The following is an 18,550-nucleotide window of genomic DNA, read 5'->3' as shown; positions in this document are numbered from 1 at the left end:
TGTTCATGAATATGCAATCATTTTGCACGCCCAAGAAATCTATAGCTCTGTAATGATGTAACCAGCATTAACAAAGTAAGCAGAGCCAAAATGTTTCCCCAGAATATTTAGCAGAATGCACAGTTGGAGAAAAATTTCCAAAATTATCTGATCAGTTCACTTAAAATGTTTAGAAGTAAGCAAATTCTAAAATAATGATTAAATGGCAAAGAAATTATCTTAGGTTGAAAAAGGGGTTAATATGTACAAAATTGGAGATTCTGAAAAAAAGATTAACCCAAGAATAAATTCCTTGTCAAACAAGAGGCAAAGTAAGTGCAATGGAGCACAACCCAGTCCCACAGACCCCCCAGGATGAAGACCCCAGCGCCTCTCCCATTTCCAAGGGCAGTGTGTCATTGTTAATAATGTAATAGCTTGCAGACAACATTTATTTCATGATGATAGTTTAGAATTGTACATTCCTAATAAAGCTATGGTGCCATGATTAAGCACATGGACTCTAGTTCAAAATAAGAAAAAAAAAATCAGCTTTAAAGCTACTTTATTCCACATGGTACAAGCCACAGCATTTTAAAGGTCACAGCCCACCTTAAGTCATAAAAACATACTTTAATGTTAACAATTTATTATTTTTTCCTGCAAAGTGCTCAACTGTAATATCCAAGCTAAAGCACACATGCCCAGAGAACAGTCTGCCTGCTACCCCCATGACTAGATGCAGCAGAAATCCAGTAGAGCTCGCATGCTAATCATGGCAATACATGACTCACCAGTCTCTCCAACTTGCTTCCTTGTTCAAGGAAGTCTGACCACGCCGCTCTGGGTTTCCAGGCACCACGAGTAATGCCATAAAATGGGCAGACAGACAGATGCACACACCCCAAACATGCATGCTGTACTGACCACCATCAGCTACCCACATAACACATTATTTGTCTTTTAATCAAGATAAATGAAACTGAGGGGTCATAAATCTTTTTTTCTCAATAGTAAGATGAATATAAGGCTATGACTAATTAGAAGCCATATTAGTTTTCCTCTTACATAGTGTTTTCTATTACATTTCTTTCAACACGAGCCAGATAAAATACAATTGCTGCATCTAGCAGAAGGCCAAGCAATTAGGACATCATCATAGACCTGCACTGCTCAATCTTCATCTGGACAGACCCTGTGTTTTAAGAAGCTATCCATCTGTAAGATGCTATTTCCATCTAAATATCTGAGTTTTGTTAACAAATACACAGAGTATTAGCAGTGTAACGATGGACCAGTGCCCTTTTATGTACATGCATTAACATGTAAGATTTTCATACTCAACTTATAGTTGAGATAGAAGCTCAGATAAACTAACTGAAGGCTAGAGTGTGGCTGCAAAAGCTGGCCACCGATCCAACATCAAGAGTTCTCTGGCTCAGAAAGAACAGGTATGGCGTAGGGAAGTGTGAAGGGGAAACATCTGAATGAGGTGTTGACTGAGCACCTAGGACTCAGCCAGATACTAGAGAAGGGGTGGGTCTCTGCCCAAGGGCAAGCTGCGTGTTGGAGAAGTGAGGAAGGTGACATAGTGAATGCAGGGACACTGTGTAACCACACAGTAAGGATGATAAGTGTCACCAAAGGATGGATCTGATAACTCAGGTGAGAATGCATGTCTTTGATGGAATGGTGATGGGGGGTGGGCAAAGACAAAAAAAAGCTGGAATCCAAGTGAAAATGTTCTCACTGACCACAGGCTAGATGGGAGTTTGTTACTCTATGATGAAAGACAGTCTAGTGACAGTCAGTATAAAGAGAAGAGAGCCACCATTTATTAAGCCCTTACTGGTTGCTAGGGACTGCACTATATGCTTTTCATATATTTATCTTTGTAAGAACTAGTTAAAGGGCACACTGTTATCCTCATATCACACATAAGGAAGCCAAGGCAGAGCTGAGATTTGAATCCTGGTGTATACTGAACCGAAAGCCTGTGCTCCTATGCACTGTGATTCACTCTCAAAGCACCACAGTTTCAAGGAAAGGCGAGGAAATAGAATAGCTCAGTTAATCTGACAAAATGTTGCTTTGTAATTCTGTGCCAAAAATTTTACTTACAGAGTTTTCAGATAACCAAGGTGTATTAAATTAGGAAAAAAAAAAAAGAAAAAAGAAAAAAAGAAGGGACCACTACAGTTATCACTAAATCACCCCATGAATCAGTATCTGAAAAGTGGACTGCTTCTTAGTAAATCATATTTATACTTCATTCTAAGGTTTTAGCCTTTTGTGGTTGGGATTAAATTCTGTAGGTAAGAGGTTTTTTATTCTGGCAAATCCACAGCCAAATGTTTGTTTCACTTCTGCTGAAACCTGAAATTAATCTTTGGTTTGTAGGTACCAAAAGCAGAGCATTCAAAGAGGGTGAATACCTCCTGAGAAGAAAGTATCAAAGCCAAGAGATTTTAGGAGGAAAAGAGTTTAATAACAATAGCCTCAAATGCAACACGGCAGGAAATAGGGAAAAATGTATCTGAACACAGAAAAAGGTTGTTTCCAAAACCTGTGGTTAGGTCTCTGTTGTACTTACATACTCAGAGCCAGCAGAGGGAAAGCACCCAGACTTTGCCTATGCTTCCAGCCTCCTTGCATATGCTAATTCTGCTTTCCCTTAATCTTAAGGAATAACAGACTAATAAAGAAAAATGGAAAAATTAAGCTTTCTTGTCTGCAGTTTTGGTTTGATATCCAAAAGGAAAAATCAGCACCCTAGGCTGTGCCTGAACAGCCACCGCAGGACACTGCTGTGGGGTGGGCCCTTTGGCCTGCAAGACAGTAAAATTGTGCAGCTGTCATTCTGTCAGCTGCAGTGGTGGGGTACTCCCTGAGTACCAGGCTCCCAGAGGCAATGGTGTGAATGCAAACACTGGAGCCAGACTGCCTGGTGGTGTGACTTCACCTCTGTGTGACTCCCCTTCTTCAACTATAAAATGGGAATAACGACAGCACCTAATTCACAGAGTATTACAAAAAGTAAACTAGATAATGTAAGTACTTATTGGAGCACTGGGCTTTTAGTACATGCATAATAACTGTGATTTACCGTTAGGTGCTAGTTCCTTTACATGTATGACCCGCCACCCCCTGCCACCCAAGACCTAGGGGCTATCATTACCTCTATTTAGAGATGGGAAAATGGGCTAAGAGAGACCAAGGAGCTTGGCTAAAGTCCATTGTCATTATCAAGTAATAGGGCCAAAGCTGACTCCCAAGTTGGCTTCTTTCACATTATAGGACTTCTCTAGACCTTAAATTAAAAATACATGGTTTGAGAGGGAAGAGAACCATACAACACAACACATTTAAAATAAACTTTCCAACAAAAAGGATTGAAGTGAATCGCTTTAGCTTTCAGGGTAAGCTTCAGTTACCTGGAAAGCTCGCACTGGTGCTCTGGTCTGCTTGATGATGCCAGGTACATCAAGTGTTACAGCATACAGCCTACCGGCCCAGATACTTAGCTGCTTAGGTTAAGTGGCTTAAGGTCTGTTTAAATATATTCCTGCCTGCTTACTCTGGCAGTGTGTGGGTACATATGTAATTACCACTGAGATTCCACAGGGGCTTGTCACTCACTCTGTGACCAATCTCTGTAAAGTTCATTTAATCCATAGTGGTTCCCTCAAATCCTATTCCAAATTCCAATCAAATCTGTCTGTGGGCAAGGAGAACTTGTGAAGTCCCAGCACAACACTTGGATGAAGTCAAATCTTGACAGACTTTCCCCCCAACCTCAAGTCCCAGGACTGGGCTATTATCAGGGACTGTTAACCACTCCTCTGTCAAACAGATCTCCAACTTAGGAACTCAGTACACTTCTTGTCTGCCCTCTCAGCCTCCAAAGCCAATCTCAGGCCTCTCTCTTGGCTACTATCAACTTAGGAAGATAAAGCAAATATGAAATAAAAGAACATTATCGAGACTTCAGTTCTTGAGTTAGGACACAACAAATAGATTTTTGTCTAGACTCTTAGAATGCAAGGAGTGTTGTGGAGATTGGAACATTTTATTTCCTGCCATAAAAAGAAATATCTTTTCATTTATGAGATAATAAAGTCAAGGAAGAAAGTGCTTCATTATAGTCAAAAGACCAATGAATCTCCTTCAGAGACTATCTTTGTATAAATAAAATATGCCAACAAGGTTGGTTTAATCCCAAGGGTTTTAAACTGCAGGTTGAAATCCCTTTGATATGCTGGCACCCTGCTGAAGCCAGCGACCTTCCCATTACTAAAATGTATTTAACTACCAGAAAGGCAGTAATCATTTCTAGATTTCTAAGCTACTGGTTAGCAGCAACATTCCGTTTTGTAATGCTCTTATTAGAAAGTTTGATTTTCTAATTTCCAGAGAAAAGCATTTATAAGAACATTTGTGTTTGACAATATGCACATTTGGATAAGCCCTTTCAACATGCTCTATAAACAGATTAATTTCATGTGCTAATTTCTGAATTAAGAAGCTATATACAATGAAAGTCTAAGAGAGTAAGTAATATGATACAGTAAATATAATTTATAAGTGATAATATGTACATAAGGCTTCATTAATAATCACAGCAAAAATATTATTCAAGTTTGTTACTTCAAAGCAACACCCCCATGTTGGGAATACTAGATTTTTAAAAGTACTTGTAGGTTTCAGAATAATGTGGATTTTAAAGGACAGAAGTTCGTGACCACTTCAGTTATCTTGGAAGATGGAAAGCCTGCGAAGGGACTGACGGCTAGGCTACTGCGTTCAATTATATCCATCCTCACACATTAAACATGGGGAACCAGTAGCCATGGAACATTTGATTTTGAAAAACCATCAGTGACAAATAAAAGTGTCAAAGCCCCTTTTCTTCTCCTGCAGGAGCCACAGTTTAACATATCTGGGGAAGGGGAGAAAACCCACTTTTCCCAAACATCATACAGGGAGCAGCCACTGCAATTCACAATTTTTATGGTGAAAGAACTAATGTCACTTCTGTAATGATTGGAACCTAACCTCAAAAGCACCTCTTTCACCCTGGCTGGTGTGGCTCAGCAGAGTGAGCGCAGGCCTGAGAATGAAAGGGTCACTGGTTCAATTCCCAGTCTAGGGCACATGCCTGGTTGCAGGCCACGTCCCCAGCGGGGGGTGGGGGGCGAGCAGGAAAGACAACCACACATTGATGTTTCTCTCTCTCTCTTTTTCTCCTTCCCTTCCCCTCTCTAAAATAAATAAATAAAATCTTAAAAAATAGAAAAGCACCTCTTTCATGTTCAATAAATTGTCTTGCATTATTGGTGCTTTCTAATGTGGCTAACTAACCTCAGCTACCATGTCTTACACAGGTGCAGGTGAGACCAGGAAAAACATCTTCATTCTTACAAGATTGTATACAATGCAGAGTCTAAATTCCTAAAACTGTTAAAATTAGTAAAATTGATTAACTTAAAAATGCTCAAAAATACCTATAAACTGCTCTCTCCAAGGGCTGACTATCAAAAGGTTAGCAAAGCTTTCCTTAACCATTTGCCTATTTTATATTCCTTTTCTAAAGTCAGAATAACTTACTGATTCTACTTATGCTTTGGGATTGAAAGATCAGAGCTATTTATTTATGAATGTAAACCACAGCAGAATCATTTAAAAGTTGTTGCTTTAGTGTCTAAACTTACTCAACATGTTTATGAATTGCTCCTAAAGTCATTTAAATCACACAGGCCTATTTTGCACAGGGAATTAAAGTATCAGTGGGTTGAGAGTCTTTTTCTTAGGAAGGAGGAGAATAAAAATGACTAGAGAACAAAGGCAAGGGGAGAGATTCTTTGATATGGAGGAAACTTTAACAGAAGAATGATCAACTCCAGGAAGATGAAAGAGAATTTAATGCAAAAGGAAATGGTCAGTGCCAGTGAAAGAAAGTACAGATAAAGTACTAGTGAAAGAACAATTTGGAAAAAACTAAAGACAATATTCATATTTTGATTTTGAAGATGTCTTGATTGAAAATGAAGAGCCTCAAGATTCCAGACATCAGAACTGCCAAAATAGCACACCAAGAGGTAGCAGAGCCATTGCTAAGCATCTGTGCTTTGAAGTCACACAGAATTATAATGCTTGCTCTGCCATTTATTTATGTCACCTTGGGCAAATTAAATAATGACTCTGAGCCTCAGTTTCTTCATCTGTAAAATGGAGATATCACTTGCAGCAGTTCTGTAGGACTACAGTGAAAATAAACATACTGCACGAACTTGGTAAATGCTTGATAAATATTAGATGGTGATGATGATGTTTTCTAAAAAAGGATAAATGTAAAATAAATTCTAGGAACAGATATATTACACATTCTACAATGCTGATGCAGGAGCTCTATTTTACAGCAGTTTGGTACCCAAATTTTCAATCTTACCCTGTTACACACATTTTTTAACCAGTATGATGGTTCAGTTTACTGGTAGTTGTCTGGATATATCTTTTAAAAAATCAGTTATAAAAAATGAGGCATTCAAGTGATAAAATAAGTTGATAAATCTGGGCCAGTAGTACAATTCTTAGGTTTTGAACAAGGATAAGATGTGATTGAGATTCAGTGGGCAGAATAAGTGTTCTATAAGAGCTACATAAATACCCTATTATTTTTAGAAATAAGAACAAGTAGATAATTCCTAAGGTAAATCATTTAAAACCATCGCAAGAAAGTCTCCATTAAAGAAAAGTTGCATTGAGAGTTTTAACAGGGTGAAAATAACTCACAAATTTATTACGAATTGTGTTTTTCTTATAATGAATTAAGAATAAAGAACATAATAGATGGTTAAAGTGCTTCATAAAAATTAAAATATTTTACAAATGTAATTATTAAACAGGATTGTGGTGCTTAATTTAAGAAAAATAAGAAATGGGGATTGAGTTAAAAACTATTTGAAGACAGGTCACATAGGGTACTGCTTCCCAGTTAAGGGTGCAATGCGTTCATCCAGGCACCTCTTCATAGTTAGAAAGGCTGTTACCTGTGAAAACCTGAGAAAACAGAGCAGCCTCACTCTTGGTTTCTCTGGGTAAGTTCTTGAACACCACACTGCATTACAGCTAAAGTTATTCATTTTTACGAACGCATAACAACTTGCCAAGGATGCATCTGCTATGCCAAGCGAGGCACAATCGAGAACCATGGATTTCTGTCAGAGGCGAATTTGAAGACACTTTCTTTTCTTGTACTTACAATGAATAGGAACTAGCAGGAAGTCACATTTAAAGGAATGCCTTTGGGTTGTAAGTATTTTACTTGGTAATTAAATAGGTAGCTGGCAAATGATTCAGAAAAGATTTTAAAAGCACTTCTAGTCTAAGACTCCTACTCAGAGGTGTGGCAAGGCAGGAATGACTGATGGCATTTTCTGAGGTTCCCAGAGATCTGGAAGTCCCAAAGCCTGAGTCAAAGAGCATGGCACAGAGGGCACAGCCAGTGGGTGTGGTTCAGTATTAGGGATGATCTTAACCTGAGAACCACACAAATGCTCGCTCTCCAGGCTGCTGGGATGACCACCAGCATGACTTCCCAGCTGACACTTTTGGCTTACTCTCTGGTTTCCAAAGTACTTTTACACTTATCACCTTGAGTGCAGGTAGGGCAGAGACACCACTCACCTGACAGACTCTGAAAACTCATGCTCAGAGAGGTGAGGTCGTAGACCCAAGGTTTCATAATGGATGCAGGGCAAGAGACTAGGTTTTCTGATACCTAATCCAGTGGAAACAGTGAAAACAGAGACAGCACAAGAAGTGTCTCACCATTTAACATTTTAAAACAGATCTCAACTGCACAACTACCCAACAGCTGTGTTTGTCACATGAATCAGTTCAGAGGAGAGAGGCTCCCAGGCAATTTCCAGAAGTCAACAGATATTCTAGGTGATGCAAGAGGAAAGTGATTAGCCACATGCTGTTGCACAAATCAGGCCAATTTGACAATACTATTTTTCCCATGCTAGTGGAAGACATGTGTCCTGCCTGCTTCCTTTCCTCTCAAAAGCACCAGTGCAGCTCCTCTGCCCCAAGAGTGAAATTTTCCTGCTACCCTCTTGTTTCTGGGGATCAGGTTTTACTGAGAAGCTGACTAGATGGGGAGAACCTGTCCAATTCCAACAGAATCTAATGAGCTAACATACACAGACACAGAGAGGGCCAAGTAAGTCCCCAACCACAACTATACCTATTGGGGGTTCACTAACAAGGAAACATTCCTTCTCTGTATTCCAAGAATGACTGACTGTGCCTCTGAGCTTCACAGCTCTGGCCTTTTAGGAACTTTCAGGAAGGTTTTCTGACATTTATTCATTTATTCTCTCCCTCCTGCCCTCTCCACTCCTTCTTGTCACAATTTAAAGGGTACCTACTATGTGCCAGGTATTATTCTAGCCCTAAAGAGGCACCCACTTGCCTTTATGAAGCTCTCATTCTAGAGGGTGGACACCACAAACAAGTACAATTGGATGGTGAAAAGCGTTCTGGGAAATGAGGCAGATAAGTGAGCCAGGGAGCCTTGGCTATGTGGGGGATGAAGCTATAGTGCAAGTAGTACTGACCTGCAGCTGAGATGGGGGTGTAGGTAGGCACACTTCACCTCCCTGGGTAACCACAAAAAGAATTACAAGTAAATCTCGAAACAAATAACACCCAGACTGTCAGAAAATTGAACTGTATGGAAGTCTGACAACCAAGGATTTAAAGAAGCCCTATTCATCCAGATGGATAAGAGGGAGGGAGAATCAGAGCTGGGGCGGAGCCAAGGAGACAGCGGAGAGGCGGCAGCAGCAGTGGTGGAGCAGCACGGGCAGTCCCACACTCACATGGGAGGAATACCTGGGGAGTGAGTGATCCCAGCCCCAGGCCAGACCACACAGCCCAGGGTTCCAGCACCAGGAAGATAAATCCCCATTAACTTCTGGCTGTAAAAACCAGTGGGGGTTGGGGTGGCAGAAGAAACTGCCAGATTTTTAGGAAACTCTGCTTAAAGTGTCCACATGGTCTTAAAATGTACACAAACTTACCCACTCTGGGATTCGACACCATGGCAACAGCTGGAAGGGTACCAGTTGCATACAGGGAGTAGGTGAAGTGACTGGAAACAGGGTGAATGCCAGGCAAACCCCCAGATGCCAGGCAGCAACACAGTCCTTTCTCTGGGCCCTTCCCTGACACAGAGCTGCAAAGCTGTGAAGCAGGTTGCCCCACCCTGACAATTACTCTAAGGCTCTGTCCTACACAATTTACAGGTGCATTTTGCAGGGAGTCAAAGCAGCTCTACCTAATACACAGAAACAAACACAGGGAGGCTGCCAAACTGAGACCACAAAGACATATGGCCAAAATGAAAGAACAGAAAAAAAAAAAACAGAAAAAGAACTAAACGAGACAGAAATAACCAACCTATCAGATGTAGAGTCCAAAACACTGGTGATCAGGGTACTCAGAGAAATGACTAAGTATGGACAACAACATAAAGGAAGAAATGAAGGTTACTCTAAGTGAAATAAAGAAAGATCTACAGAGAACCAACAGCAAAGGGAAGGAAGCTGGGATTCAAATCAATGATTTGGAATATAAGGAAGAAATAAACATTCAACCAGAAGAGAAAGAAGAATTACAAAATACGAGGATCGTATAAGAAGACTCTGGGACATCACCAAATGGGCCAACATCCAAATTATAGGGATGCCAGAAAAAGAGGAAGAACAAGAAATGGAAAACTTATTTGAAAAAAAAAATGATGAAAGGAAACTTCCCTAATTTGGTGAAGGAAATAGATATATGAGTCTAGGATGCAGAGAGAGGCCCAAACAAGATGAATCCAACAACGACCACACCAAGACACATCATAATTACAATGCCAAAGGTTAAAGGTAAAGAGAGAGAAAGCAGCAAGAAAAAAACAGTTACCTACAAAGGAGTTCCCATAAGACTATCTACTGATTTCTCAAAAGAAATTTCACAGGCAAGAAGTAGTGAAAATGATAAAAAGCAAGAACCTACCACCTAGATTACTCTATCCAGCAAAGCTGTCACTTAGCATGGAAGGGCAGATAAAATGCTTCCCAGACAAGGTAAAGCTAAAGAAGTTCCTCATCACCAAGCCCTTAGTATATGAAATGTCAAAGCAACTTATTTAAGAAAAAGAAGAAGATCAAAACTATGGACATTAAGGCAACAAACTCAACTATCAACAACTGAATCTAAATAACAACAACAACAACACAACTAAGCAAACAACTACAGGACAGGAATGGAATCACAGTATGGAGATCTTTTGGAGGGTTATCAGTGGGGAAGGGGAAGAAGAAGAATAGGGGAAAAGGTATAGGGGTTAAAAAGCACAATTGGAAGTTACAAAGTAGACAGGGGGGAGTAAACGATAGCATAATGAAATGGAGAAGCCAAAGAACTGAACTTATATGCACGACCCATGGACACAAACTAAGGGGGGCATTGCTGCGGGGGGAAGGGTGGTAGTGGGTAGAGAGGGGCAAAGAGGGAACAATTGGGACAATTGTAATAGCATAACCAATAAAATACACTTAAAAATAAAATAAAAGCCACCAGAAAAAAAGTAGTACCTCTGTTTACAAAAGAATAATTAATGTCTAGAGCAGAGGAGGCAAACACAAGGCCCATGGGATGAATCCGGCCCTCCACCTCATTTTATCCGGCTGACACCCTGTTTCTAGCCAGCAGCAGAGTCAAGCTCCTTGCCCCTAGTTAAGGAGTAGTTACATTTATACAGCCCTAAAATTACATTCAGCCCTTTGAAGGCAACTGCAAGGCTGATGTTGCCCCCAGTGAAAATGAGTTTGACACCCCTGGTCTGGAGGATGGCTATATAAGATATCTAAACATAGGTACTTATAAGTACAAAGGGAAACCAGCGGAGGAAGTTGAAATTGGGCAAAAAGGAAGGAAGGCCAATTAAGAATGGTGGGGCTATCGTCCAATCCCCCATCCTGACTGTCACAGCTAAGCCACTGTTGAACTCCCACAGGCCATGGCATTTGCTAGGACTAACTACAGTGCATGCCACTAATCCTTCCCCTAACACTGACTGTTTCATATTTGTGCTGGAGGACAAATGAAATACATACCAGACCTAGAACATACCCCCAGGCTTCCACATAAACCGCTTAACAACCAAAACTTCCCACTCTAACATAAATTACTTTCAGAGTAAGGAATACTAGGAAAAAACTCAATTTAAAAAAGCATATTGCAAATTATGGTTTTTAGAAATGTATGCATAACTGATTATCAAAATGAAATTTAGTCCAAGTACACTGCAAATATGTATGTTTTTCCCTTTTTCTACTCTTACTTCCCTCCCCTGAATGGAAATCTATAGTGTATTAAGTCATAGTTATTTGTTCCTTTTAAAGAGGACTTCATTACTTTGCAGACATGTAAAGCAGCATGGATTTCATTAAATTACACTTAGTCAGGGATCTCTGAAACTAGGCAAGCTTTAAAAGGCTATACAAATAATATTTGGTTATGGCCATGACATACAGTTGAGAACAAAAGAAAAAAAAATTAGCCCGTTGGAAATATGAGTATTGTCTCACTTACCCGGAATAGGAATAATAGGAATACTTTCATTGGGGACCACCCGAGGTGAACTGCTGTCTTCCACATAGAAATGAGCTGTCTGAAAACATTTTCTGCGCAGGAAAGAGAAAAACATGCCAACAGTGAGACCAAAGAAATGCACTCTGTCTGAGTTCATTATGTTTCAATTCTCCCTTCACAGATCTTCTCAGCTTTAAATATCAAACAGCATGCAGCAACAAAGTAACAAGATACAAAGAAGGACAACATTCAGCTCATTGGAAGAGTCCCACACAGCAGATGAATATTTATTTTTTATGATACTCTACCTATCCCGATAGTCAAAAGGGGAAAGTAACAAACCACTCAGATACAGGAAAACTTGGCTTGGATGGAGTACACATGCTCCACAAACTGCTAGGATTTAGCCCACAGCATTACTAAATTTGACATGTTACCGAGGAATAATCTGCTATCTGAAACCCCCAGCACCAAGTTCAAAACCACACCTCAAACTTTCCCAAATGAAGTCATCAAACAGCTGAAGGACACAATAGCACCACATTGTTAATACTTTGTGAACACCCCCAAAGCAACAGACAGCTCCTTAAGGGGGTCAGAGGGCTTCAAGGGGGCAAGCACTCAAAATCAGAGGCCCCTGCCAGACAGAATCGGAGATAGAGACCTGAAGCCCTCAAGTGTCATCTGCTTGGTTTTGGTTCTGTTCTGTTTTTACCTGTACTTCAGGCAAAGCAGGGAGCAGACACTGGTCATCATAGGACAGGCAGTGCACAGAAAAACCATCAGCCGCTCACTCAGCCCTCTGTCTCTGATGCTGGCTGGCCTGGGCTTTCCAGCATCCACGTCACTGCTCATTTCGGCCCTAATGAGCTGCCGGAAGCACAGGCTGAATATTTAATGAGGCTGCTCAGCGTGAATGGCTATTGTGACCAGAGAAGGGCCCCTGCTCATCTGGCAGAGGGGCTTCACAATAGCTGGCCCTACTGCTGGGTCTTTTAGCCAGGCAGGCGGCTTCCTTCTGGTGCTGTGTCATGGGGATTCATCTTACTCTGGCGTCTCTCACCAAGCCCACTGACAGAACACCACAGCCTCGCTTTTCTGTACTCCAACCACTGGAGTAATTCAGCTTTTTTCCAGAGCTGTCTTTGCTCATTTAATCAAAGTATCCTGGGAAGATTCTGTTGGGCACACCTTGTTTCTATGAAGCCACGGAAGGGAGATGGGGGCTGGAAAAGTCCAACACCTCTATAAAGCAAAGGTGGGAGTGGGGAGACCTCCAAGTCTTGCAGATTATTCCATCTTAGCTATCATAACTTCATGCAGTCAGAAATAGTCCCATGTCCCAGTGTGAAGTGTTTTCCTTAAGCAGTGCCTGTTTGCAGATGGAAAGATGCTAACCAGTGACACTGGGCACTGCTCTAGAAGAGATCCGGATTGCTGCTCTAGACCATCAGGAGGCCTGCATGTGACTCTCTCCCACTCTCGGCACATGTCTCACAGGACTGCTCCTGCAGAGCACTGAACAACGATATTTTCTATGAATTGCCTGCAATTTGTAATATAAATAATAAAACAAGATTTCATCACTTGTTTAGAGACCTTTACCTGAATTTGGAAAATCAGTGAGGCTAAAGTAAGCTCCAGGATAGAACATGCACAAACACTTAACTTTTTGGTGGTAATCTGCTGAATGAGAAATTATGGAAATTCACATGAAAAAAGAAAACATGTTTCTGATGACTGAGGTATTATCTTCTGTTTCTAAATTAGTCATAAAGTTTTCTATGCTTGAATTGTGTTCCCCACCCCCTGCAACTTGCAGATTTCTAAAATGTATCATTAGAGTTAAAACACAGCTTCAAATGAACTAGAACTTGAACCACCCAGAGTTAGAGCTAAGAAAAACTTGCTTGCAGCTGCTGAGATATTAGACCATTCAAGTATTTATTAGCGCTAGGACATGTTCTATGACACTGAAACAGCCAGCACCCAATTTGCCAGGTCATGTTATAACTAACTGAAAAAAACAAATCCCAGAAAAAGAAAAAAAGAGTTCTGTTTGAGGACCAAAATTAGTATGACTATTAAATTTCTAAAATATAAAGGTATTAGTAAAAAGAATTGTTGTTGGCCAAAGTTCTGGTAATGTTAAGTGATTTGGAAAGGATACCATGTATACTATTGATTCTTTTTCTGCAAGAAGATGGGCAGGCAGTTCACCCAGTGTCTCAGTTATACGTGGAACTAAAGACTCTACGTTCTCTTCAAGAAAAGGCTGTGTGTATCAAAGCAAATCACTCCTATGCCCCATGTGCTGCTGCCTATAATGAATTTTCCCTGGGGGAAAACAACCGTGATTGCCGGAGAGGAGCACAGCACTCGATACAGGTCAGAGAGCGGGAGAGTGCTCTTCACTGCTGCACCGTCATGCCCGGCACACACCTGCTCCCACACAGGGACTGGGGAGGAGGGAACTAACAACAACAGAACTTTGGGGGGAAATGTCTCCCCTTAGAATGCAGGTGTCAGCAGACTCAGGAACCATTTCTTTAGTGCCCACTGCATGGCACGGAGTGTGCAGGTAAGCCTGGGTTAGCATTCAAGAAATTTAGAAAGAATCACCCCCATAATACGTGATCTATGCAGAAAAATTAAGCAACACAAATAAACAAAGAAAAAATCCACTGAAATGATCCAAAATCCTCCTCATAGTGACCATCACTATTAACATTGTAGGATAATATTGTTCCATACTTTCCCTCGCTTATTAACTATTTCTTTGTTTTAAATAATTTTATTTACTGATTTTATGGAGAGAGAGAAATGTCTATTGTTCCACTTTTCAATGTGCTCATTGGCTGCTTCCTGTATGTGTCCTGACTGGAGATCTCACCTGCAACCTTGGCATATTCAGGACAATGCTCTAGCCAACGCAGTTACCCGACCAGAGCACATTTTTTGAGTATTCCTTGATCACTGATGATGAGGTGCTAGAAGTAGACCAATAAACAAGACAAGGTCCTTGCCCCTCATGGTGCTTATGTGTGCTCTCTCTATCTCTAACACACACATACACCCCAGTCAAGTTTCAGTCAAGCAGTGGTTATTGACCTGCAGTGCCTAACTCTTTGGTTTGGGGAGCTTTAAAATTAATAAAGACAGAAAAAACTGTACTTGAACAACAATTAAAATAAAATTAAAAAAAAATAAATAGAGCTTTTCAAATACTGAGGAAGATTTCCACACACAAAAAAAACAAAAACCCACCACGAACAAGATAAAGGGATTAAGCAGTAAAAATTGGCAGTTACAGCACATTCACGAGGATGTAAAGTACAGCACAGGGAATGTAGTCAATAATATTGTGATAACTATTATGCATGGGTCTGGTGAGTACTTGAAGCAGTGGGGGGACCACTATTAAAGTACATGCTTCCCTAATCACTATGCTGTACACCTGAAACTGATAAGGAATAACACTGAATGTCAACTGTAATTGAAAAAAATGTTTAAATAAAAAAACCTATCTATGTTGTAGGGGTCCCACTCCTGTGCATTCTAGAATATTTTCCTGAACGATTCTGGTGTGCACTATCCCTGGGGAAGGACCTCTGTGGGAGCCTCCAGTACTCTCACTAAGAAAGCTTTTAAAGAAATAAAACAATCTCAGGCGTGAGTACCATAAAAGTAAGACTCCAGAATTTATAGGGCCCATATGGAAAGGAATCTGTGGTCAAGAATTCAAAGATGTTACTGTAATCACCTCAAAAACAAAGAAAAATGGTACTGCGCATACTTTGGTCTTCCACCCCATTTCTGTTAGAACCTCGGTTCTCGGAATGCAATTCTCTCAAGTGGAGCACAATGTCCACCACCCATGTGGAATAGTCTTAGATCACAGGAAATAACTCCTATTTCTCAAATGAAAGGGTTTTCCTCCTAAAGCTACCTTTTAAACTATCTTTGTGGACTGCTTTACTTTTCTACCAGCAAAGTAAATTTTAGTTTCTAAGAAGGAATTGAATTTGTCAATATGTACTTCAATGTTAAATAATTTGTGATGTTCTGAATTTCAGTGTGCTGTCACTTGAACAAACTTGAAAGCCAGTGAGTTACATGGCTTTCTAACACCCACCCCAAGAAGAAAGTCCTAGGAGAGAGTTATATCAAACCTTCACTGAACGCTCTCAACATGGGAGCAAGAGACAGACATCCCAGTTTGCATGAGAGAATTCTGCAGTTCAAACCCAGTGGGGATACAGGAGTGAATTAAATGAAATGGGAGATGTGAGTCTGTTGGTCCCTGAGTTGGTAGCATGTCTCACAGGACTTTCACAGAGTAAGCACCTCATTACACTGAATGCCAGTCAGCTGTTTAAAGGCACACATTTCTCATACAACCCAGCCCCTGAATACAAGCCAAATGCTTCTTCTGGTGCTAGACCAAAGATGGGCAACATATTTTATCTATGTGTATTTCCCAGAAAGGCCTAAGTAGCAAAACTGAAACAAGCTTTCTATGTCACTCTCCATTCCTTCATCCCTTTTTAGAAAACCACCATGGGCTCCATGTTTTAAGATTTCTAAGACAGGTTTGCCTGGAAGTCAGGAGGGTCATGTGTGAGATCCTCTCCAGGAGCTGATCAAATCAGTGTGGATTGTGGCTCACAGCTCCCTGGTCTCAAGGCTATGCTCCACGGTCCAGACCCACAGTGTGTCTGAAGGCCTTGAGGTAAGTGGGAGTACGTCTGTGCATCAGTTTGGCTTCTGCAAGGCCTATGGGCACATCATGCTTCCAGTCATGACTATTTTTCTAAAAGTAACTTTTCATTTTTTCAGATAAGAGAGGTATTTTAAAGGCAGATACTTTTTCAAAAATCAAAAATTCTGCACTTGAGAAAGCACAGCACATGTCAGAGTACATTCCCTAGTTGGGACGCAGTACATATCGACCCAAATCAGTAAAGCCATCATTGATTCCCTGAGCTCCACGCTGAGACTCACACTCTGCCAGCACGTGATGGGCCCTCTTGCCTAATCTCTCTCTCTCTCTCTCTCTCTCTCTCTCTCTCTCTCTCTCTCTCTCTCTCACACACGCACATGCGCGCACATACACACACACACACCCCCCTACAGCTGCTGACAGTGCTTTCTAAGTAGTAGTGAATACTCAAGTTACAGAGGCTTACTACTCAAACAGAATGCAGCAAACTACTAAGACAAGCAGGAAATCTCTAGACTCCCCCCACCCCTCCAGGAGTCTTTCCAGGAATCTGACACACCCTTGAGGCAGAAGCCTCAGTATGGCCCAACTTCTGCACCAAGAGTTTCCTTTCCATGCTCCTATGTTGCAGGTAACTGCTCAGATAACCTCTGTTACGTCCTAAGAATTTTCCTCCTTTCCCCCTTTCCACCCCTCCGACAAGAATCTGGGAATAATTCACGTGACTTTTCCAAATCAAAGTGCTGATCTTGAGCCCAGAAAGGCTGAACATTGGAAACGTTTGAAATTCCAGTCAGCACTGCTGCACACCGAAAAGGCTCCTCCGAAGGGAACATCCAGTCCTGCGTACAGGAAGTGGGTGTCCGAGGTCTGCAGACAGGTGGGTCAGAACGAACCTCCCTTCGGCCGACCTCAGGATGACACACTGTCCTCACCCAGGGTCCTGGCTTACAACGCTGCCCTCAGTGTCACTATGACTGCTGGGGCACAGGCGAGAACAGAACCACAGCACCATTTCCAGATTCCTATGAAAACCTGTGACTACAAAATAACCAAATGCCAATATAAGGATTAGAAACCAAGTCACTGTCTTCAAATTAAGCTCAATGGATTTATAATCACATCAGGGCGACAAGGAGTTTTTAGTAGTGTGCAGCTCAAAATGCTAATTGCAGACTATGTCAGGGTAGTTGGCTAAGCTGCTGTTGAATGTTAATTAAGCAATCTTAATTGATTTATATACTGCCCTCATTTGAATGTACAGAGGCACGTCTGCTAATAATCCCATTTATTCTCATGCTGTTGAGTGCAGTAATCACATTAATATTTACTTTTGTAAATGGATCTGTTGTAGTAAACCATGTATGAACAGGAACCACGTATAAATAGAAGTTGGAAACGTTTACAAGCCTTCAAGGAAGATGACTGAGAACCGTGTTAAAAAGATGTGGACTGGTTTGTTAGGGCTGTTTCGAGAAACTGAAGTGACAGAGACAACAATAGAAGGAAAAGACTGTGGGTGCTGTTGGGCTTTTCCTCAAAGGGGAGTATCTGCTTGAAATAACCCAGGGTCCCGTTTGGAAAGGAGCCCAGTGTTAAGTTCCGAGTTGGGATTTTTCATGTGCAGCCACTCACTTGTTAAGTTTCCTTTACTGTCCATGAAATGACTCTGAAGAGCTCGGTTTACACTCACAGTATCTTTTTAAGGAAGGGATCACCTACAAAGAAAAATTCAGAACTGCTCTTGTCATCTGCACATTGCCCAAACCGTAAAAGGGACACGAGACCTGACAAATACAAATGTGCTTCTGGAGATGATTGAATGGCATGCTCCGAGCATGAAGGCTGTGCTGGAGATCCTGGGACATGTGCTTGTCATACCTTGGGCACACAAGCTCCTCAGATGTGAGGAGATGAAGGGGGAAGGGAAGAGAAAACAAAAAGAATCAGGTTGGAGCTGGGCAGGGTGTGAGAGAAGATATAGGTATCAGATGAGAAAAAAATAATTTCAAAATATTCTGGATCTCCCATGGGTAGGAGAGGTGTCCCATTCAACTCTTGTTATACTGGAAGGGACGACCACCTGACTTCCCCAGTGAGAATTTTATCGGGGGATACAAACTGTCTGCAATTAACTCCTAGGAAAGTGAGAGAAAATTAACAAATTATACACACATAAGTTACCTCAAGGCAATA

At 41.2% G+C, this 18,550-nt stretch overlaps 1 protein-coding gene across 3 annotated transcripts in view; it reads right to left on the bottom strand.

Moving 5' to 3' along the window:
- The window catches only part of PTPRG (protein tyrosine phosphatase receptor type G), a 704,882-nt gene that overhangs the window by 46,950 nt on the left and 639,382 nt on the right, over positions 1 to 18,550 (bottom strand). For all 3 annotated transcript variants that reach the window (XM_045832024.1, XM_045832025.1, XM_045832026.1), the window contains one exon: positions 11,632 to 11,723. In XM_045832024.1, coding sequence (XP_045687980.1) covers positions 11,632 to 11,723 — 92 coding nt within the window. The remainder of the gene's footprint in view (positions 1 to 11,631; positions 11,724 to 18,550) is intronic.

The sequence above is a fragment of the Phyllostomus hastatus genome, unplaced genomic scaffold (genome assembly GCF_019186645.2).
Source record: "Phyllostomus hastatus isolate PE091 unplaced genomic scaffold, TTU_PhHast_1.1 phas_contig_16, whole genome shotgun sequence".
Lineage (NCBI taxonomy): Eukaryota > Metazoa > Chordata > Mammalia > Chiroptera > Phyllostomidae > Phyllostomus > Phyllostomus hastatus.
Note: the sequence above shows the minus strand (reverse complement) of the source record. Positions and strands in the feature narration are given on the sequence as shown.